Source organism: Drosophila biarmipes, chromosome 3L, assembly GCF_025231255.1.
Source record: "Drosophila biarmipes strain raj3 chromosome 3L, RU_DBia_V1.1, whole genome shotgun sequence".
NCBI classification, from domain to species: domain Eukaryota; kingdom Metazoa; phylum Arthropoda; class Insecta; order Diptera; family Drosophilidae; genus Drosophila; species Drosophila biarmipes.
In genome coordinates, this window is record NC_066613.1 from 25,476,066 (window position 1) to 25,498,599 (window position 22,534).

At 43.4% G+C, this 22,534-nt stretch overlaps 1 protein-coding gene across 8 annotated transcripts in view; it reads left to right on the top strand.

The window, feature by feature from the left end:
- The window catches only part of LOC108034738 (cell adhesion molecule Dscam2), a 48,302-nt gene that overhangs the window by 15,992 nt on the left and 9,776 nt on the right, over positions 1–22,534 (top strand). For all 8 annotated transcript variants that reach the window (XM_050886670.1, XM_017109679.3, XM_017109680.3 and 5 more), the window contains exons 3-18: positions 2,745–2,881; positions 3,414–3,535; positions 3,640–3,698; positions 8,491–8,567; positions 8,814–9,003; positions 11,220–11,385; positions 15,079–15,169; positions 15,662–15,749; positions 15,858–16,006; positions 16,336–16,459; positions 18,473–18,600; positions 19,200–19,336; positions 20,042–20,184; positions 21,029–21,190; positions 21,769–21,913; positions 22,043–22,479. In XM_050886670.1, coding sequence (XP_050742627.1) covers positions 2,745–2,881; positions 3,414–3,535; positions 3,640–3,698; positions 8,491–8,567; positions 8,814–9,003; positions 11,220–11,385; positions 15,079–15,169; positions 15,662–15,749; positions 15,858–16,006; positions 16,336–16,459; positions 18,473–18,600; positions 19,200–19,336; positions 20,042–20,184; positions 21,029–21,190; positions 21,769–21,913; positions 22,043–22,479 — 2,355 coding nt within the window. The remainder of the gene's footprint in view (positions 1–2,744; positions 2,882–3,413; positions 3,536–3,639; positions 3,699–8,490; positions 8,568–8,813; positions 9,004–11,219; positions 11,386–15,078; positions 15,170–15,661; positions 15,750–15,857; positions 16,007–16,335; positions 16,460–18,472; positions 18,601–19,199; positions 19,337–20,041; positions 20,185–21,028; positions 21,191–21,768; positions 21,914–22,042; positions 22,480–22,534) is intronic.

Below are 22,534 nucleotides of genomic sequence, written 5' to 3' on the forward strand. Positions count from 1 at the left end.
TGGAAGCTGGCAACTTCATTATTATTTGCAGACACTTTTCAAAAAGATTTTTCCGCTCGCTTTGTCCCGGCGAAGGAAACGTAATGTGAATTAAAATCGCCATTCCATGGGTTTCATTTCTGTTTTCCGAATCGCTTGGATTTTCTTCTTAATTAAGCAGGGATACACTACGAGAAAGCGCACTTAAAATCATTTGAAAAGGCATAAAAAGTACTTAGGCAGAACAGGCTTTTTTTGGGATTACTTAGTTTTAGTAAGTATTTCATCCTATTATAAATCTTTGAAAAATATTCCTCTATTTTCCTCTGTGCATTCTGAAACTGAGTAGTCGCCGTCGAGTTTGAGTTGAATCTTTCGCTGCTGCTGCTCATTTGCATTTTGCCTGCTCGACTATCAGCGGTCCTACTTACCTCCTTTATGCTCTGCTGTTTTCCAGCTTCTCTTCGCCCGTTTTCCATTTTCCATTTCCTTTTGCCAGCTCAGCTTCACGGCAATTTTTAATGATCCGTGATAATGATGCAGCCTGCCGTTGGCACTGCTAGTTTCATTTAGTTTTCCATTCTCCAGCTTGCGCGTTTCCTCGCCCCTAATTGATTTTAGCCGGGGGAAATGTGCGCGGCACTTACATTAATAAGCCCCGCTTCCTTGATTGACGGCCCTGACAAATGGAGTCGAGTGTTTCTGAGTCTGAGGCTGATTCTGATTCTGAGCTACACCCCTCCCATATATATAGACTAGCCATTGGCATTGTCCAGCACTTGGAACCCCTGGGAAATGTGTGCCACTTCGATGACAGTTTTGCGCCCGATGAAGTGCTCTAATTAGCCTCAACTTGTCCCGGGCCTAGACAAAGTTTTAATTGAAATCCTACCTGCAAATCTCAATCCACCCGGTCGCCCACACATTCTGCAATTAAGTTGATAGAGGAGAATACGGCGAAAGAAAAAAGAAAAGCTCCGCTCTTCGGATGGATAATTAAATTTTCATTAGACCGTGTCTGGCGAAGTAAAGTTTTTGCCGGGGCGAAACTTTATCTTAAGTGACTTAAAAACTAAAACTGCAAATTTAATGCGCTCCCCCGTCGTCATGTGGCAACCACCATTGCAACTTGCGGCAAACACTTTTTACTTTCCGCAAACATTTTGCTTTTCTTTTCCCAGTCGGCGTATTTTTTTTTCTGCTTTTCCAGCATCCTTTTGCGGCGCATTTCCTTTGGGCATTGCAGTTGACAGCGTGTTGCCAGGCGAAGGAAAACCAGGACGCCTCTGGAAAAAGGGGGGAGACCGCAACGAAAGTGGCACAAACTTTGCTACACTTTGGGGGCCGGCAGCCGTTGTTATCTCCCGCCTAATGCCTTTTTGACAAAACAATTTTTCATATTATTGCTCGGCTGCGGCGGCGTTGCTGGGGTTGAAAATTGCTTACAAATTTAGTGCTGCATACTTTGTGGCTGCCGTTGTTGCAAGTGCAAGTGCCACAAGGAGCGCTCCCTGCCAAGTCCTGTGGCCAGGCAACTCCACTTGGGCCAACTGCCAAAGGGGGTTCTTGAAGTGACAGCAAGTGATAGAAAGATCTCCGGGAAAACCAACAGTCGCCACAAAGCCTATGCCTTTGGGAAAGTACTTTCTAATACCACAAGTCCCTGAAATGTTTTTAAATTGAAAACTGTACTATTCTTAAAACTAAAATAAATACAAATTCTTGAAGCAAAAAATGTAGTTTTATTCTGAGTTAAGATCTATTGGGAGCTCTACACAATTCACAATGGTGTATAAGAGTATGCACCTAATAAGAAACTGCCATCTTTATTAAAAAAACTAAATTATTTGTTGCATACTTTTAGACACCTTAAATTGAAAAGCTTTTATTTTACAAAAATAAATAAAACTAATTGATACTCACCAAAAATTAGTTCCATGAGATATATTCCATTTATGCAATGCGAACAAATGTATCATTTTGTTATACTAAGTTAATTGTCTTATTTCATATTTTTGACGTATTGAGATTTATGTGCCATCTTTCCCTATTAAGAACAAAACCTTTATTCTATGAAAATATAGCTACAGCTTGCATATACAGCGAAGTAATTTAATATACAGAATTTCCATCAGCTAATTCGTCAATTTCAAGACGATTTCCGAGTGTATAAGTTGAGGGCGAAAGTCCTGCCTCTAAATTATTCATGTGTCACAGTCAGCTAACTCGTGGCACACGAATTTCTGGTTATTTTCTGGAATCCTGGGCGACCCAGTGTCTCTGAATGAATAATAAATAGGACATAAAAGCCGCATCAAAAGCAATTTTAAAGCTCGGACGAAATTATGCAATGCCCAGCGCCTGGTGAGGCAATTAGAGGCGGGCTTTTGTGGCCGGCGACCGCAACAATGGCCGGCAGGTAAAAGGCAATTGTCTCTGCAGAAGCGGGAGCAGGAGATCCTTTGTTGTGGGCCAACGGCACTCACGACGCCTCATTAAAATTTAGGCCAAGCCCCTAGCCGCCACGCCCACTCGAGCGGAATTCTGGGGGAAAAGCCAGAAGCCGCTGGCATTCTACTTGCTACTTAATTTGCGGGTGGATTGTGGGGGGTGGGCTGGAAAAGTTGGCTGGTCTAACAAAAATTGAAATTAACTTTGGCCAACACGCTCGCCTCCATTTAATTAAAATTTTAAATTTACCGAATTTTCGCCGAAAATCTCTCACATTTTACTTGGTTTTCTCTTCTCTTCTTTCCATTTTGCAGCCGAGTCCAGCCAGTTTGTAAATGGACTGGATCTACAGGGACCGATTTTTCTCCATGAGCCACCGCATCGCGTCGAGTTCTCCAACAATTCGGGCGGACTCATAGAATGCTCCGGCGATGGCAGTCCCCCGCCGGAGGTGAGCACTTCCTTCCTGCCAACTTGGCGCTGGCTCCTTGCCTTCGCCTCGCCATTTAATATTGCTGTTTAATTATGCATGGCTGTGCGGCATTTGGCTCCGCTCATTTCCAAGTTAATTGACTGGCCAACAAACAAATGCTAAATGCTCCCCGGAACACTCAGCGAAATTTTATTAAACAAAAATATTTACACAACTCCACTTCGTTTGTTAATTTAGCATTTAAATAAATGTTTTACGTTCATTAAAAACAATTTGTAGGTGTTTAAAAGTATGCAACATAAATGTAAAGATCATTTCAGATATGAACTTATCCAAAAAAAACGAGTTTCATAGATTCACTGCATACTTTTAAACAGCTAAAAATTACATTTAAAAGTATTTTTTAAATCCTAGCGATTTTAAGTTCTCAAAACTACAAAATTAAAATATTCAGTAGCTCTCCCTTTTTTCATAATACCGATATTATATTTTTATATTTTTGCTGTGCCTTGCAAAATCCCATCTCTTATATTGCCTTTCCTTCATCCAGGTGGAATGGACCCCCATCCCGCCGCAGCAGGACATGGTGTTCCAGCTCTCCAACGGCAGCATGATGTTCTACCCCTTCACGGCCGAGAAGTACCGCCACGAGGTGCACGCCACCGTCTACAGGTGAGGCCAGCAATGGGTTTCCGCCTCCCCGTAACCCCCACGAAGCCCCTTCCCCCGCCCCCACCACAGATTGATTGTTAATCCTTTGTCCTTTAAACCGGCAGATGCAAACTGCGCAATTTGGTCGGCACGGTGCTCAGCCGGGAGGTTCATGTGCGCGGCGGTAAGTCGAAAATAAATTTTAATTAATTTACGTAAAACACAACCAGCAAGTGAGAAATAACAAAAAAAAATAAACGATGGGAATTTATAGCCGCCGAGTTGATTTGTGCTGACGAAGTGAGTTTGGCTTTCGGCGCTGTCGTTGTTGTTGTGGTTGTCGAAAACTTTGGCCTAATTGGAAAGTTTTTCGCGCTGCCCGGGGTCGGCCAACTCAACTCGACTCGCCTCGACTCCCAATCCCAATCCCCATGCCAATCCCCATCCCAATCTCGCCCAGCTGAAGCCTAAAAGCAGGCAACGCAAGTTTTAATTACTATTGCTGCCGGCAAATGCTGTCGGCCAGGCGCCACATCCTCCCTCCCCGCTCCTCATCCATTTATCCCCCGAACCCACCATTTCCATCCTCAAATGCCATCCAAGCCGAGCGGAAAAAAATGGTATGCTCCGCGCTAATTTGGCGCCTCAGTGTGTGAGAATTGACTGCGGGGTGGATACCCTAATGGGATACTCCGGGTCGCACATGGAATTTAAGTTAGGAAAGTGAAAAAAATATATCGTATTAGCTTTTCAGTAACTATTGAACACGTAATTTAGATAAAGAGAAGGTCATAGGTTATAGTCAAAGTTAACCCAAGTAATTACAAAAATGTATACCTGAAATCTTAACTAGTTTTTAAATAATTATAATAAGATTCTTACGAGAATTTGTCTTCTTTAACTAATTTTAAAAACTTATAAGTGAGAACAAGTAAATAATTTCAAGAACTCTAAAAATGTTAGTTAAAAAGCACTGGATTTACTTGTTATTACCTAGTGTATTTCATAGTCATCAGTACGTATCCTACCATCAATATTCAACCAGCCAAGCCAGAAAATGCCCCGAAAAACTTTCTCATTCTTCGCTAAACTGCATTAATGAACTGAAACTCGGCCATCGCTGGCCGGCGAGGCAATCATTTTGATTGCCATCACATGTCGCATAGATTTTGCGGCTCATTGGGCACTTCCACTTGGCCAGCAAGGCCAAAGAAAGCGGCCAGTGGGGGGAACAACAATTAGCAATGACCATAAAAGATATGCCATACAAATGGCTTTCGGTTTAGGGCTTTGCCGGGGACCAAAGGCTAATCCTCAAGGGGTCCACTTGAGTTTTGGACTGGCGTTTAATTAAGAGACGGTGAGGGCAGGGGAGAAAGTAGAGACCACGGGAAGTCAGTGCAAAGCGAAACGAATGGCACAAAGTCGCAACCGCAAAATCTAAGATAGAGTCGGTACCCACGCATATATATATACCTCCGTGTGGTGTGGATACATATGCACCAGATACTAGGCCATGCGTAGCCCTTTGTCCATGCAAAGTTCCAACGTCCGGCGGCCATTTTTCAGCAGCTAACTCAACGTTACGTATACGCCATGTCCGCATGTCCGCCGGCTTATTTTATTTGCGGTCTCCCTGGCTTTTCGGGCCTGGGTCCTCCAACATCTCCGCCCGCCGCCCTTTGTTTCCGCCCGGGTTTTTATGTGCGCCAGAAATTGTTTTTCCCCCAGCCAAGCCGAAATATTCGTGGCGAGAGCTTTCCGCTTGAACAATTTGACAGCGCGTAGATTTGGCGCAAAACGTTTTGCCTAATTTGCAAAAGTTCTCGCAGAATCTGCGATCTCTGCTGGCCAGTAATTCTGTTGCTAATGTGAGCATTTCGCTGCGAGTCGCCTTCTTTAATTGGCAGCGCTTAGTTTGATGTCGGGGTCTTGGGGTCTGGGCTCCTGGAACTGGCAGAACCATGGAGAACTTGGAGAACCGAGGGCCAAGAACCAAGAACCCAGAACACAGAAGTTGAAGGGACTTGGCTAAGTGCGCGTAATTAGCGCAACTTTGCGGCAAAAACTCCTTGACAAATTCCCCCCATATATATTCAAGTCAAGCTTAAACGCAATTGCTGGCATTTGGTTTTGTCAGGCCACAGGACATCCCCCCGCCACCGCACGCCCCTGCTTTTCGGTGCAGAAGTTCTGCCGACAGTGATGAATGATGCTGGGAGCCGCAAAGTTGCCGCTGCCACGACTTTTCAGCGCTGACTTTTCCTGCACTTTTGCATTTCATCAAACAAAAGCACACAGGAGCACCCTCAGATAGACGGCCAAGCATAGGTATACCTATACTCTACTACTACATACTATGTATGCCATGTACAGTGGTATGGAAAAGTCCTTGGCACATCCTTGCAAGATTCTGTGCAAAGTTTGTGATTGAGCCAGGAAAGTTTGCTCGACTGCCGCTGGCTGCTTGTGTATGAAACCTGCGTAATTTGTTTCTAATTAGTTGAATGCACATTGTTGAGGATGCTCCCCACCGGAGTTCCCTTCTAATTCCCCCCGCAGTCGGCAACAGGATACGGAGTTCACAGAGAGAGTTTTGCATAACCAAAAAAAAAGGTTAGAAGCATGAGTTCCATTTTTTTAAAGTTTTCCGTCCCATTTGCACATGCCATGTGACCTATGAAAATTCTTGTTAATATAGGTATCTAGTAAACTGTCAAAGGAGCAGTATTATTTAACATTACCAATACTCGACATTTATGCTGTCAGTTTTTTTTAATTTATATATTTTTTTAAACTAATTCAAAGATATGTAGTTGAACAATATCCACTGATATTGCTGTCAAGTTCGCTTTTAATCCATTGGAAACCATATTTGCATTCAGAACCACCTCAAATGGTAATTTAATAGTCAAAAAAAAGGAGAAAACATTCCGGCGATGGGAGAAATCCGCACAATAACTGCAAATCAGCGAGGACAGGCACACCAAAAGCATCTTTCCGGCACGCACATCATAAACATAAATTTGCCACCCACCGAAAAAACGCCTGCCAAGCCACCGATCCGAAGGAAAAACTTTTCCACACACAAAACAAAACGGAAATGAATTTCCGCATAAAATCCGAGTGCAGCGAATGTCGCCCGCTCTCTTTTTGCACTTACTTTGTGCGGCGACTATAAACTTAGCTTTCATACTTACTTTCCTGCCCAGCTGTCCTGTTCCTGTCCTGTCGGCTCCCCTTTCTTCTCTGGCATCCCAGCCCCCTAGCAACCCCCCCTGACAACATTGTTGGCCGCCCCTGTCCTTCAGCTGCGAAATTTTCATGCAAAATGCAACATGAAAGGCGAAAAAACTTTGCCATTGCTGAAAATAGAAAACTCTACACCAAAAAAAAAATAAAAATAAAGAAAAAGACGGAAGTGCACAAAAAATTGGGCGTTTGTTCGGGAGTCGTCTGGCAATACAAATAATGAAGATACAAAAACAAAATTGTACTAAACTACACTGGGCGGCCAGAGGAATTATATTAAAATGTTGTGACAAAGTTTTTTCAGTCACTGTTAGAGAGCCACAACAACAACAACAGCAGCACAAGCCAAACAATAACAACAACTTTTCAAATTAAACTTTTATCCAATTTTAGCATATTAAAGTTGGCAAACAAACGCCGAACCAGAAAAAGCCAAGCGTGAGCAGCATTTGAGAGCGGTTTCAGTTGGGATAAGTTTGGCTCTCGGTTTCACTTGGCTTGGGGATGGAGTGCCGTTGGGCAGCGACCTAATCTATTTACGATTAGCCCTCGGAGGAGGGTCCCCAATGGGTTCCGGCACTAACACTGGAACGCACTTTACGCACGCCAGTTGGCAATCGCCTTTGTCCGTCTTAATTAATTTGCCAACTGCCAGCAGCAGCAGGACCTGAAGCCCAGCTTAGCTTTTAACTGAAATGCAAAGCATTTGGCCAGGCGCACAGTGGTTCGACGGGTTGGGAAAATCTAAATCGTAACTAGTAGGTAACCCCTTTACCTACTAATTTTTTTACATTTTTTTATATTCTTGAAATATAGCTAAGATATTTAAATCTATTTTTGGATTTATTCCATTCAATGTTATTATTTAAGCCCAGAGATGTATATTTTTATGCACTTTCTAGGCTTTGGTGCATATATTGAGGTACTCTACCTAATTGTACACTTAATTGAAGGATTAGTACTAAATATTTTATTTAAAACCACTTCCTTTTATAATTTTTTAGAAAGTGGTTTAGACAGAAAAAAACCCATGTACTCAAAAATTTTATTTAATTATTTTAATTTGCCATATTTTTTATCCCCTCGACCACTGTGCCAGCGTCGCTTCTGTCATTGTTAGCATCCTTGTCATTCTTAATTTCGCGCTGAGCTCGCGCCATGGACACGGAGCGCGAAAAAATCTTTAACTCAAATTGCCAAATCCAATTTTTTAACGGCCTTGTCACCGTCTATCCCTCCCACTCCATTCCCAGCCCAACCCAATGCCACCCCCTCCGCCGACGGAACAACCTTCGTCTGGCTGACAAACGGCAGCACTTTTGTAAAGTGTCACAATGTGTTGGACATGTCAGGGCAACGGGGCCCCTTTTTGTTCCTTGGTCGGGGAAGGTAAGCCGAGAACGACTGAACTTAATGTGGCGCATATTTCGGCTGTCGCAGCCAAGCGGGTCCCTTTTTTTAGGGTATATGTGGTGGTCCGCATTAAAAATTAAAAGTCACACAAAGCGAGAAGACAATACGAGGTCCTTTGGCTAATAAAAAACGAGCGGCAGGTAGGTAGGTGGGTGTGTGGGTGGTAAACATAATTGCTTCGGTTTGTTCTTGAGCTCAACGGGCCGCAGATGCTGGCCACGGCGCGTATGCGCAATATTTCAGTCACTCAGCCACATTAGCCTAAAAAGCCAAAGCAATTTGCATAAAGTATGCTTTTTAATTCGTTACAGTCGTCAACCAGAAGTACGCGGTTCAGGTGCACGACGAGTACGTGATGACGGGCAACACGGCGGTGCTGAAGTGTCAGGTGAGCGCGACCCCCTCTTTTCTCCCAGTGCACAGCCACATTCGCATGCCCATCCATCATCCAGAGTGTCAGCGGCGTTTTGTGGGCCTTGCCTTTGGGCTAGTGACCACACACGCAAACCGCGCGAAAATTCACTTAGCCCGCAAATCCCATTTGCCTGATCCGTAAACCCACAGAACCCACCAACGCTCATCAAATTTGCTTAACCCAATCCCGAACCCGCCACTCGACTGTTTATTATCGCAGGTGCCCAGCTACATGTCGGAGTTCGTGATAGTCACCGCCTGGGTGCAGGACACCGGGATGCATCTGTATCCGAACACGGACATCGGCGGCAAGTACACGGTGCTATCGAACGGCGAATTGTACATAAATAATGCGGGGCCCAATGATGCGTACAAAAGCTACACATGCCGCACTGTAAATAGACTGACAGGTACGTGATAATCGCATTGCCGGCTTAATCGTCCGGCTGAGCGATGCATCAGTTCCTCCGGGCTCCGGACAGCCGGGACTGCGGGACTGGGGGACCCCGGCAGCCTGGACTCCGAACTACGGATCAGCCCCGGATTGTTGGCTCTGGGTGGGGCAGCTATAATTAAGTTGAATAAATAACCAATGAAGGGCGTTTTGCAGGGCAGCACGCACCGTGTTTGCCACGACAATTAAGGAGCTTTTTTCTATATATAATGCATCCTGGAAGTTCAGCATATTTCATTCCTATAGCCAAAGCCGCTTATGGTGGGGGCTGTTAAAATTGATCCAGCTTATTTGCCAACATAAACATTACCCTTTTTATATTTTGTGAACTCTCTTTACGACTTTTCTTATTTTTGACGGATTAAATATATGTGCAGTTAAACAGGTTTTTTAAGTTTTTAAATAACTGAAAATATTATCAAAAATAAGGTGTACGAAAATAGAACAAATTAAATTCACAAGTTATGAAATATTTTTTTCATAGATTTTTATGATTCTTAGTTTAAAGTTTATCTGTTTTTTTAAGTCATATATCAAGATGGCTATAACATTATATATTGTTTGTGACTCAGCTTAATTTATTTTAAACATTAAAAATATAAGTCATAGAGTTTTTAATTTAAATACAATATATATATTAGCCCACCTCCCTTTGAAGGCAACTAAGTTTATTGTTAGAAGGGTAAGCTCGGAGAATTTAATTCCCAAATAAACACTGGTCTGTGCCTTTTTCTGTCTTTTCCACTTAAGTCGCAGCAAACAAGAAGTAGTTTGTGCTCTTTGGCCAAAGTCAATTTGTCGTTTTGTGCATAATTTATGATGCGTGACATTCAATCGCCGGGCAAAGGGCATTGAGCTCTGGGGAGTTCTGCACCAAAATGGAATCTCCTCCGTGCGTACGTACAAATGGAGATATATACTCGTATATGTATCTACATCTGATGCTGGGTGTGTGTCGACACAGTCAATACGTGAGATCCCTGCGAGATAAATTCTCTCCCTTATTTGAAGTTTATTGTGTGTGAAAATGCGCTTAAGCTGAATTTCTATTAGCCTTTGTGCGCATATTTCACATCATCAATCAATACGATTAAAGTTCACTCCCTTCAGCAAACCTTTTTCCCCCTTTACACTCCCTAGATTCTTCTGGTTTTCAATCTTTTCTTTATGCGATTGTGAGTGCTCCTTTCTGTTTGTCCGATTTATTTACAGTTCGCTCTGTGTTTGCATCCTGAAAGCCGAATTTGCATTATATTCCGGTTATATTTTATGGCTTTTCCGCCCTCGGGTCATTTGTGGTGGCCTGTTCACCAGCTAGCCAGAGAGCCAGCTATTTGCTCAATTAATCAAATTGAATCGAGCCGCAAAAACCGCAAGTTGCGCTCGAGCTTTGGCCAAAAGTGGAAATTATGAGCTGCATATTAGTTGGGGGCGAAACAATGCCAATTTGGGGGATGGCCCCCGCCCCAAACCCGCTGGAGTGGCACTCATTAAGAGTGTAACATGCGGATGGAGGACGGAGGATGTTGTGTGTAGCGGTCATGAGTAATTCATTTATCAAGCACGGCGCACGCTGCATTAGGTCGGGGTCCTTTCACCTGGCCCACATAAGCAGGCTACGGTTTTTGGGCACCGCCTCACGTAATTACAGTTTAAACCAAAAATCCATTTATTTAGCACAATAACTCGACAGCCGAACAATGGAGCCTGGTTCTCTATACATGGCAGCCAAACAATGGCCCCCATAATGAAGATGCAGAATTGAGTTAGGCTGTGTATTATGCAGCGGCAGCAGCAGCAGACCGATATCTCCAAAGTTCGTTATAGATTCCCATGCCCTTGCCTTAATTTAGGAGCTGTGCGTGTCCTGTCTGCATCTGTAATAAAGGTTTTCCCAGCCATAAAAAAGCAGCTATGAAGAGGAATAGCAACAGAATGAGGGGCAGGCAGGTGGTTCTAGCAATCAAGTTAATTGCTTTCATTTACTTTCAATTAATTAAAATGTATATACCCTGGGCAGGGACCGCAGGACGTGCCATAAATTGAAGGGGCGCTTTAAATCTAAGTAAATGCCGCGGGGGCTGCCCACTGAACCATCTTTGAACCATCTTTTTCACATATTTTTCAACGTTTCCCCCCGATTTTTTCCCATTTTTTTGCACTCATCCCCAGGTGAAATACAAATTTCCACATATCCCGGCCGCATTATTGTAACAGAGCCCAAGGGCATGGTACAGCCGCGCATCAACGTGGAGAAGCATTCGATGCGGCATGTTGTCCTTAATGGCCAAACAACGTTGCCGTGCATAGCTCAAGGACATCCGGTGCCAACATATCGGTGAGTAAAACACAACAACCACATTCGCGAAAGTGTACGCGAAAAAATCAACAAGAACAGCAGGAGCACTTGCTACACGTGGCCGTGCCACAGGACACGGGACATCCCGACATTGGGATGCAGGACGCAGGACACGGGACGCAGCTCTCAGTGGGTTCGGCGCTATCCAACCCGCAGCCGCAGTTGGCGCACACTTTATGACAATGTGAAATATTTAACGCTCTCGGCAAATACAACAAAAAAGAAGCGGCGAAACGAACCGAAAAGCGTAAAAAAATATCAGGCCCCGCGATGTCACAAAAAATCATAATAAAAATGTCAGCCAAATTGTCAAAATGTGGGGCGCACGGCGGCAAGGGAATGCCCTCCGGACGGGCCTGTGGGTCGCCTCCGGGGTTAGGCTGGATTCCGCAGAGCCTCTCTATGTGATTCTCATGGGGGCAAGGGAGGTCAGCGCTGGGCTTGGAAGGGATAATAGGGGATAAGCCTATGATTAGGCACTTGGAAAGGGCACTGATAAGTAAATAAACAGTCTACGAAGGTATTTATAGTGAATCTATAAGCAGATAAGCAACGAAATTTTTAGAATCAGGCAGAAAATGACTGAGCTTGTTAGCTGTCCGAAACAGTGCATCTCTTAGGTTTCCGATTATTTTTGAAAAAGTTACACCAAAAAAGGTCAAAGAAAAACATATGTTTTTGGCCAAAAAACAATAGTCTTAATTTTTTCTTTTAAAAAATACAGTATTTTTGGCGACACAAGAAAAGTAGTGGTCCAAAATTAGAATGTCATACCTTGTTGAACTCGTAATAAAATTTCCAATTAATTGGCATTTACAACTTAAAAATTATAATTTTGTCAAATTTTCGAAAAAAAACGATGCTACCCCTTGTAAAAAAGTCAAAATTTTGAAAATTTTTTATTTCTTGGAATCAGCCACAAAATGACTGCGATTATTTATTTCGCTTCTTAGCTATCCAAAACAGTTCACCTCTTAGGTCTCAGCCTATTTTTGACAAAGTTACACCAAAAAATTAAAAAAAAAAACATCGGTTTTTAAACAAAAATAAAACTTCTAATTTTATCCTTTAAAAAAGACAGTATTTTTGACGAAACAAGAAAATGATTGGTCCAAAAGTGGAATATCATACCTTCTTGAACTCGTAGTAAAATTTCCAATTAATTGGCATTTACAACTAAAAAATTTTAATTTCGTCAAATTTTCGAAAAAAAAACGATGCTACCCCTTGTAAAAAAGTCAAAATTTGTGAAAATGTTTACTTGCTAGAATCAGCCAGAAAATGTCTGCGATCAATTTTCTAGCTTATTAGCTGTCCAAAACAGTGCGTCTTTTAGGTTTCGGACCATTTTTGACCAAATTACACCAAAAAAGGTCAAATAAAAATATCGGTTTTTGGCCTAAAACAAACGTCCACCCAAGAAAATCAGTATTTTGGGCAAAAAAATAAAAGTAATGGTCCAAAAGTGTAATGTCATACCTTGTTTAACAACTAATTTAATTTAAAGTCAATTGCGTTCCTGTTTTTAGAGCAAATCCTCAAGTCAAAGTCATTAAAAACACATCATGATTCATGAACAAAATTTTTATTACAAAGCAGTGATTAGTTTTTTGTAAAGTAACAAAGCATTTTACGAAAAATACCTTAAAGTCAATGGCTTTTAAGCCAGTACAGTAAAAGCCTTGGCCAACTTGCTCGCATCCGTTGCTGGCTGGCAACTTTTTTGGGGCTTTTTTAAGGCCCGGGAATTTATGCTTACGGCCATTTTGGAGTACGGTTAACAGCTGCCAGCTTTGGAACGCGCCTACGTACATCAAAGTTGTTTATTGGACCAATCTTTCGGAGGCGTTTGTCTTGACGCGAGCCGGGGGATTCCCTGTCAGGGACACAAATCAATCAAAAGCTGAGCGGCGTTTATGGCCGAAATGGCAAATTGCTTTTTGAAACGTCGTTCAAGTTTTTAGCACTTTTCGGATAAGGACGAGGGTGAGGGTGGAAACTGCCATTCATATACACTGGCCACTTTGGCACTTGGCTCATCAGGCGATTTTCGGGCACTAAAACATGCATGTGGGGGGACCCTGATACCCTGTCCAAGCAGGATGCCATGTAATATGCCATTGTAGCTGGCGGCTCACGGTTCATGGCTGCCTACGATTTTGCCTTCACTCTTACACTGCGAGGCTCCTTCGTCCTTCGGGCTGCATGCATAAAGAATGCGCCCAGGATGTGCCACATCGCGAGGCCCTTTCATTTGATGTCTCCCGCGGTGGCGAGAAAGAGAAAGCCCAGTGAAAACCCAGAGCGAGACCAAGGATCTCGAAAAAGAATCGCACGGGCGGCGATGAGTCCTGTTGGCATTGTTTTCCAAAGGCGACCTGGAGGTCCTGGCTCATAAATGTGAAAATAGTTGGCCATGTTGTTGCTCAGTGCCATGGAGCTGTGCTGCTTTTCGGTGTTTTTGTCTCGCTGGCTCTCATTTGAAATCCCTTTTTCATTGCATAGTTTCGGGCGAGTGACGCTTTTGTTTCGCCCGCAATTCCTTTGAGCCTTTTGTGCGCATTTGTGGTCCTCGCAGTCCTGTCGATGCCATTCAGCTCCCTGTGCCATATTGATGCAGTTGTTGATAATCACTGACCATATTTCCAATTTAACAGCATTTCACATGCAAATAGCTCAGAGTCTGGGAATCCCCCCGCCTGCATTGCGAGCCCGGCATTTTCCCTGATTTTAATTAAGAAATGCCATGCCAGGGGCAAATGGCATGCCTTTGCAACGTCCTCGTAAGACGAGAAACGCACTCACGTGCAATTAAAGCCGAATTAAAATCAATAACTTTTTATGGGGAAAAAATCGGATTGCATGTGTGCGCCTTGAAAATATTCATTGGGTGGTGGGTGGCTTTCGGCCATCAAACAGATTATGACACGCGCACCAGATAAAGATGGAAAAAATATCTGTTGATTTACGCAATTGAGTTGCTTTCAACCTTCCACTACCGCCAGTACTCGATTTCTTCTGGTTGAAAAGTGAATGAAAATCGAATTCGCAGTTATTAAAATACACTTTTCTGTCAGGCTACACAGATGTATTTCATTTGCTATATAATTAAATGAAAATAATTTCTGCCATGTGAATCATCAGGAAAACAAAAGTGAAACTGCTTCCTTTGTTTTCGTAGTATTTGCCCCGAATCTTTGGGCCAAGCAAATAAAGCATTCTACATGCCCGGCACATCTGCAATCGGAACATAAATACCCGTTAAACAAGGCAATGCATATGCATAAATGTATAAATAAATTCCACGCCGCCCCCACACCAGCCAGCATCGTTATGCCCACTTAAGTGCAATCATTTTTACGAACTATTGAAATATATTTCATCTGGCATGTGGACCTCGACCTGCACAACAAGCCAACAATCAAAAGATACGTGCAGTGCGCAGGGAAAAAAGTACGGAAACGGAAACGGGCGAAGCGAAATTATTGATAATTCAATCGTCAATTTGATTGGTTTTAAGCCCGCGAACGCCACTCGCATTCAACTGTCAAAATCTTGGGTAAATAAAGCGGAAATGAATTTCCCGATTGCCGATTCCCGATTTCCGACGTGTTTGTCTTGGTTCCTGGTCCTTTGTTTGGGCGCCATTTCAGCTCCTCCTCTTCTTTCCAGGTGGTTCAAGGAGGAGAACGAGCAACTGCTGCCACTGCAACTCAGCGAACGCATCACCATCGTATCCGCCGGGCTCCTCAAAATCACCAAGGTGCGTAGGTTACACTGGGAAAAATATTAATTTTTTGGGCATACCCGAATTTGCATATTTCAGGGAAGTTCCTTGAACCATAATTAAACAAGAGTTTATATTATTTTACCCTTTTATTGCATTTTTATTTTATTTTTGAATATCTCGGTGTGTAAACACCCAAATTTCAGTGGAAAGGCTTAAATTAATATTTGATCAGATTTTTCAATACTTAATGGATTTGCTGTTGAACATCTAATATAAGAAAGTCAGATCTTGTTAAGTACTATCTATTTTACTCAAAAAAAGATTTATTACTATTTAATCAGATGGATAAACTGTGGTAAGAATCAAAAGTATTCTGCCATCTTCACTATGAGGGTTTCTTTGATATGCAAAAGCACACCCAGCAATTTTTTCTTTGAGCCCATAAAGGACATAGAGGGAAAGGGAAAGGGTGCAGGGAAAGGATGGAAAACCATGCTGATTGCCAATTGATTTCGTCCATTGCAGGCACGTCTCGAGGATAGTGGAAAATATTTGTGCTGGGTGAACAATACGGCGGGCGAGGAGACCATCCAAGTGTCGCTAACGGTGACAGGTGAGTGGGTCTGGGTTTCACCGTGTGTCTGTCGTGGTGGCAGCAAAAAAAAAACGAGAAAAGGGTACTCAAAACACCTCTCCCACCCCGCCCTTTCTGCAAACACAGCTCCTTTGACGGCACACCTGCAGCCACAGGTGCAGACGGTCGATGTCGATAAGGATGCGCAATTCCAATGCATTGTCTCTGGCCATCCGGTCCACGATGTCAACTGGCTGCACGACGGCAAGCCCATCCTCAGGGACAATCGCGTTGAGGTAAGGCACTCCCATATCATAAATTATTTAACTGCCCATCAAGCTCTCAAATAGGAAACTAAATAATAAAGTTTTCATGTTAGTCGTCTGCGGAAAAAATGCATTTCCCTTGCCATAAAAAATATAAAAAAATACTTTAAAAATCTTGATCTAATCCATTAGATGAGAAAAATATTAGTCCAATGAATGTATATGATATTTCTTTTAGAGGTCATAGCTGCTATAAGTTAGTTTAAGAAAATAGGTTTTTTTATGTTATTTTAAAGGACTCTTCCTAGTGATATTTTTTTTAAATAAAATATAAAATTGATTTGCAATTCCCAAATCAGATCCTCACCGATCCACCCCGGCTGATCATTAAAAAGGTGCAAAAGGAGGACCCCGGCATGTACCAGTGCTTCGTGTCCAACGAATGGGAGCAGATCCAATCGACCGCCGAGCTGCAGTTGGGCGGTGAGTAATTATAGGGCCCCGCCCGCCCGGGCTAATAAATTGGCCATCCATCGTTATGGCCATTAATAACCACTTATGACCGCCCACACACGCACTCACATAGTCCGCCCAAACATTTCATCTCAATCAAAAGCGTAATTTCCTCCTCGAAGCCGGCGAATGACGACCGCAGACCGCACAAATAAATGTTTGTCATAATTGCATTTCATTATTTTCTAATTTAGCAAATTGCTAACATTTTTCACCGACAACAAAAACAACAAATCACAGTGGAGCAACAACAATGAGGAGCAGGCCATAAAACGCAGCGACAACGACTTAATTTTATTACCAGCACTAAAAATCTAGCCGCAGACACTAAACAGCGGGGCATGGGCATGGTCTTTGGGGGGGTAGGACATCATGGACGGGGGCGCACATTGTATCGCTTAGCTGCCTTAGGGCCTGTCACACACTCCGTCGCTTAAATGAAACCGGAGCAGGATGAATCAGTACGCTTTGAGGGGTTTATGCGTGTCCCCAATACGATTAACGCAAATCTGGGCTCATCTGTATTACGATGGGGGGAGATGTAGATGTGAGCAGCTTAGGAGGGTATTAACTGTGAAGTACGAGATCTAGGAAAGCTATTTTTGCTATTTTTAAAACTCCACCTGATTTTGTCAAACGAGTTCAGTATTAGGTTAGTTCGCCTATATACAAGGTAAAACTTATCGTATATATTACGAAAAATACAGGAATTTCTGCTTACTGATTTCGTTTCGCAATACAAATCTGAAATACAACAAATCAGCCACACTATAACCAAGATTGGACGGATAATCGGCTTAATAGCCATCAAAGCTGTGTTATCTCGTTATCCCCCGCCGCATAAACATCAGAGCAGGCACATTCGCTCTTTGTCGCTTTGCCAACATTTTGTGATTTGCTTTTAGGCGCAAGCGGAAATTGATTTCGATATATTATTGGCAAGCTTTGCACAATGGAGGGGAAAAAGAGAAGAGAGAAGAGAAACCCCACCCCCTCCTCTTTGCCTTCGGGTGTTAAAAGCCCGGCCCCCTCTCCCAGCCGCAACCACCGAGAAAAGCGCCATTAAGCGGCCGGATATGGCAGCAATTGTGTCAACGGTGCAACAGTGTTCGCATGGTACACCATGGTGTGCGAGTGCCTCGTGTGTGCGAGTGTGCGAGTGCAAATAAATATGGCAGCTTATAACTGGCACAAGCAGAGCCGAAAAATCCAGAGGAAATTGATACAATTTCCCTCAGCTGGATAGCATTTGCTCGCTGTCAAATGCATTTTCCGTTTGCCTTGGCTCCACATAAGCAATGCGCAAGGAAAAGCAATGAAAACTGAGCAAATGCTGTGCCAACGAAAAGTGCAATCTGCTTTTGGCTTGCAAAATGCTGAAGAGAGTGGCAAAACCTGCTTAAATATTATATAGTGTTATAGTTTGCAGAGCAAAGAGATCCATAAAACACCTTGCATTCGAGAATGAAATAAGGGCTTAATAATATCCTTAAATGAATCTACTGCAAAAAGCATCAAAGTCGATGGTGAAAGATGACATTTTTACACTATTAAACGATTTCCCATAAGTTGAGGTTTTTTCCGGGACCCCTTACGACAAATATTTGGTATTTGCTGTACTTTACAGCATGAGCGTTCCTTTGAATGCTTTTTTAATGAAGATTTCCACACCCATTCAGCTGCGAGTCATTCATGTGCATAATTAAGAAGCAAGCCATCGATGCAATCATCTTTCTGCAATCAAAAAAGTAAAGTTGAAGCAGGGGGAAAAGACACACGCTCAAACACTGGAGCACACATGCAGCAGCAGATCCTCTTCAGCAGGCACTAATGAAACTTCCACAGATAGACAGGCCGACAGACCGACTGGCAGACAGACCGGCTGACAGACACACATCCTCGCCACAGAAGCCTCCTCATTTGAGCAAAGTTTTAAACCGACTCACCCCGAAGCTCGTCCTTGCCGCTTAATGCTCATTTCAGATGCCTCGCCGGAACTGCTTTATTGGTTCTCGGAGCAGACGCTGCAGCCGGGCCCCACGGTGTCGTTGAAGTGCGTGGCCACCGGAAATCCACTGCCTCAATTTACATGGTCCCTGGACGGATTTCCGGTGAGTTTAGCCGCCAAACTCCGCCCGAGCTTGAGGCGGATGTGCAGGCAGTACTTCCGTTTCCGCCCAGCATCTGCTGATAGTTAAGGCCGAAACGATTCCCAGATATTTGTCACAGCAGCTACTGTTGTCCCAGTAACATTCATCTCTATCTCCTGGATACATGCATAAATATTTCAGAAACCGAATTTTCCTTCTCCCCAGCCAAACGTCTCCCAACAAAAAATACTCAAAACCAAGTGCATACTTGGGATGCCCATCTTTTGCTTTTGCCCTCGCCAGCTCCACTCGAATTTTTTCGTTTCAAGAATTTCTGTTCTGTTGCCTTTTTTCCTTTTCCGCCTGGCCATATATTTTCAGGGATTTGTTTCGTTTATTTGCATAAATTTTCATTTTCCTCTCGAGAGTCCCACTCCGAGTCTCCACTTCTCGGAGCACTGCAAATTTTATGCACAATTCCAATCAATTCGATTTACATGATTTTTTCATTTCTCCGTGATTTTCCCCCCGAGCCTCTGAGCAGGACTCTGCTAATTGGCCCACTACTGTGATATCGCATAGCGAATACCGAATAACGAATAACGAATTCCCCTCTTCAGATACCAGACAGCTCGCGCTTTTTAGTGGGTCAATATGTTACCATCCACGACGATGTCATCAGCCACGTGAATATATCAAATGTCAAGGAGGAGGACGGCGGGGAGTACACCTGCACGGCCCAGAATGCAATCGGCAAGTGAGTAGCCGCGCTTCCATAAATAAAACACACATTTCGAGGGCACTTTCCTGCGGCATCCTCGTGCAGGGGTGGATCGCCTGAATGGGCTGGATGTATGTTGCATAGGCTCCGATAGGGGCATAAAAAGCATTTCCATGCTAAATCATAAATTTAGCTGTAGCATAGGAAAAACAGGAAAAAATATATGCAAGGCTTGGGGAAAAAACGAAACAATGGCCGGGCATTGTTCGCAGGCAGGGGAGCGGCATAAAATCCAAACAATTTGCTGAGCCAAGGCAACTGCCTTCTAGAGATGGAAGGGCTGTCACAAATCAGACACGAAATAAAATAAAAGTAAAAACAAATCAAATTTTAGCATATCAATCAAAGTAATGCTTTGGTTAAAAATGTACTTGATTGATTATGAAAAATAAAATATTTATTCAAGACTAACAGATTTATTATATTAAAGAGTTTAGAATTTGCATTTATATTTTTAACAATTTTTGCATTTCTTGCTAAAGAAATACTGCATTGAAAAGGGCAGTATAATACAATATTTCTCATTGTATTTTATACCTCTACCCTTAACAATTTTAAGAGTGAAAATAGTGAAAAACATCCCAAATATTTTCAGAAATATTATGCCAACGTATTTGTATTTCCCCCTCACGATCCCATCTCCATCCCAGAACTAAACGTCTGCCAATGTTTTATTTCCAGAGTCTCGCACAGCGCCAAAGTGAACATCTATGGATTGCCTTACATACGCGAAATGCCAAAAATAACCGGGATTTCTGGCTCTGATTTGATTGTTAAATGTCCCGTGGCTGGTTACCCCATCGATAAAATCCACTGGGAGCGAGGTGAGCCATATGCACACGTATAAACATATATCTTTCCACTCGGATATGCGATGTTGGCCATATATGTGTTTGGTTTCTTTTGCTTTATGCCTATTTGCCTTTTGGCCAGTTGTTTGTTATTAAAAACGGTATGTTTGTTATTGCGCATATCAGTGAAAATTATTAAAACTACAAAATGAACGTTATTTTTTGCGGGACTGTTTTCTTTCGGTTTCAAGCGAAATAAAAATTTTAATTCGGCTTTTTTCCCTTTTATTAATTATTATCTTTGCGCGTTTGCAAGCGAGTGTGTCAATATGCATTCGTGTTTATCTTGGCGAATATTGCCAAAAAGAAGTATAATAATCGTAAATAAAAGAGTCAAGGCCCGGAGGAGGAAATACTCCGGCCAGTTATCACTGAGGTGGATAAATATCAAAAGATGTAGTGCATTAAACATCGAGTTGACAGCTCACTGGATTTTCTTTTAATAAATTTTAAAGAATGCCAAAGAAGAGCTCTTTTTGCCATTTACCTGGGCAAAACATAAAAACAAATTGAAAGTATAAATGGCAAGACAATAAACTTTGATGCACTACCCCCAGGCTGCATTAATAAATCCACTTCTATTTTTGCTTATTTCTTGATCAAAAAGCTCTTAAAATATGTCTCTTCCTGTGCGGGTGAATGCAAATAAATTACGCTAGCTACGAAAAAAGAGTAGAGACACCGAATGCTATATGGCCAGTCATAAATCGCATAACTTTGTTTTATGTGGGCAGCCAAATTAATTGCCAACCTCGCTCCGCTCTCTCCAATTTCTTCCGCTTTTTTTCCTCCACTTTTCGGGGGGTTTATAAAAAAGATGGCCAAACACTGCCCATAAATCGCAGGCAGCGTGCCTACAACAATGGCACCTTAATTATCGAGCAACTGCAGCGCCTCGAGGATGCGGGAACCTACACGTGCATGGCGCAGAACAAGCAGAAACAAACATCCCGCCGGAATGTGGAGATCCAAGTGCTGGGTGAGTGTGTTTGCCAATATTTAAAATTAGAAGTGCAAGTTGTGGAGGCTGCAAAAAGCCGTGGCAGCTGCTACAATGAAACTATTCCAATTAGAGTGGCGAGCGAAACTATGCAGCCGCAACAGCAACAGCAAAAGCAAAAGCAACTATTTTCCCAGTTAATGCACATGCAGGGGGTGGCTTGTGGGCGGCTTCTGGGCGGTCCAAGGGTGGCTAGTGGGCGGCTAGTGGGCGGCTAGGGGGCCCAGCAGACCCACAATGAAGTCATTGACTTTTGTGTTCTGTCTGCGGCAACTCCGCCTCGTCATCCGCCGCCCACCGCCCACCGCTCACTCTTTATAATAATTCACTCGGCAGCTGTTGCTAAGCCGCAGCTGCATTGATGCGAGTGCCACGCCCACCATTGGCACTGCGCCCCCGCACTCCTCGATTATCGGGCTCACTGGGTTTTGTGCTCAAGCCAACTGCCATGGCAATTGCTAGCCGGTTCTGCGACACTCCAAGTTTTTGCCCGCCAAATGTTTTGGGCTCGCGATTTGTGTTCCCCGTTTTATGGCTTCCTTCCTGCCGTTTTTCAGTGCCTCCGAAAATCATGCCCATCCAGGCGATGACGAACATGCTCCGCGAGGGAATGCGCGCCGCCATCTCCTGCCAGATCCTCGAGGGCGACCTGCCCGTCAGCTTTCGCTGGGAGCGCAACGGGAAACCGCTGATCGGCACTGGGTGAGATCTCGTCTTAAAATATAAAACATTTTATAGTTAAAAAAAGAAAAATATATATACTTATTTTTAAGCATGCCTTAAAACTTTATTTATAACTTTATTTTAAATTCTTCTCATGTCTTCTGACAGCAATGAGGTGTTCCGGCGCCTGGACGAGTACTCGGCCAGTTTGGTCATCGAGCACATCTCCTCCGACCATTCGGGCAACTACACCTGCATAGCGAGCAATGTGGCGGGCACCGAGAGATTCACCGTGCCCCTGACCGTGAATGTGCCCCCCAAGTGGATCCTGGAGCCAAAGGATGCCAGCGCCCAGGCGGGGGCGGACGTGCTGCTCCACTGCCAGTCGTCGGGCTATCCCACGCCAACCATCACCTGGAAGAAGGCCATTGGACCCACGCCCGGGGAGTACAAGGACTTCCTCTACGAGCCCACCGTGCAGCTCTTCCCCAACGGAACCATCTTCTTCAAGAAAATCAGCAAGGAGTCGCAAGGTCATTTTCTCTGCGAGGCCAAGAACAATATTGGTTCGGGCGTGAGCAAGGTCATGTTCCTCAAAGTTAATGGTGAGCAGCTTCTTGAGTATCTGGGACAAGATAATATGCCAGAATATTATTCTAC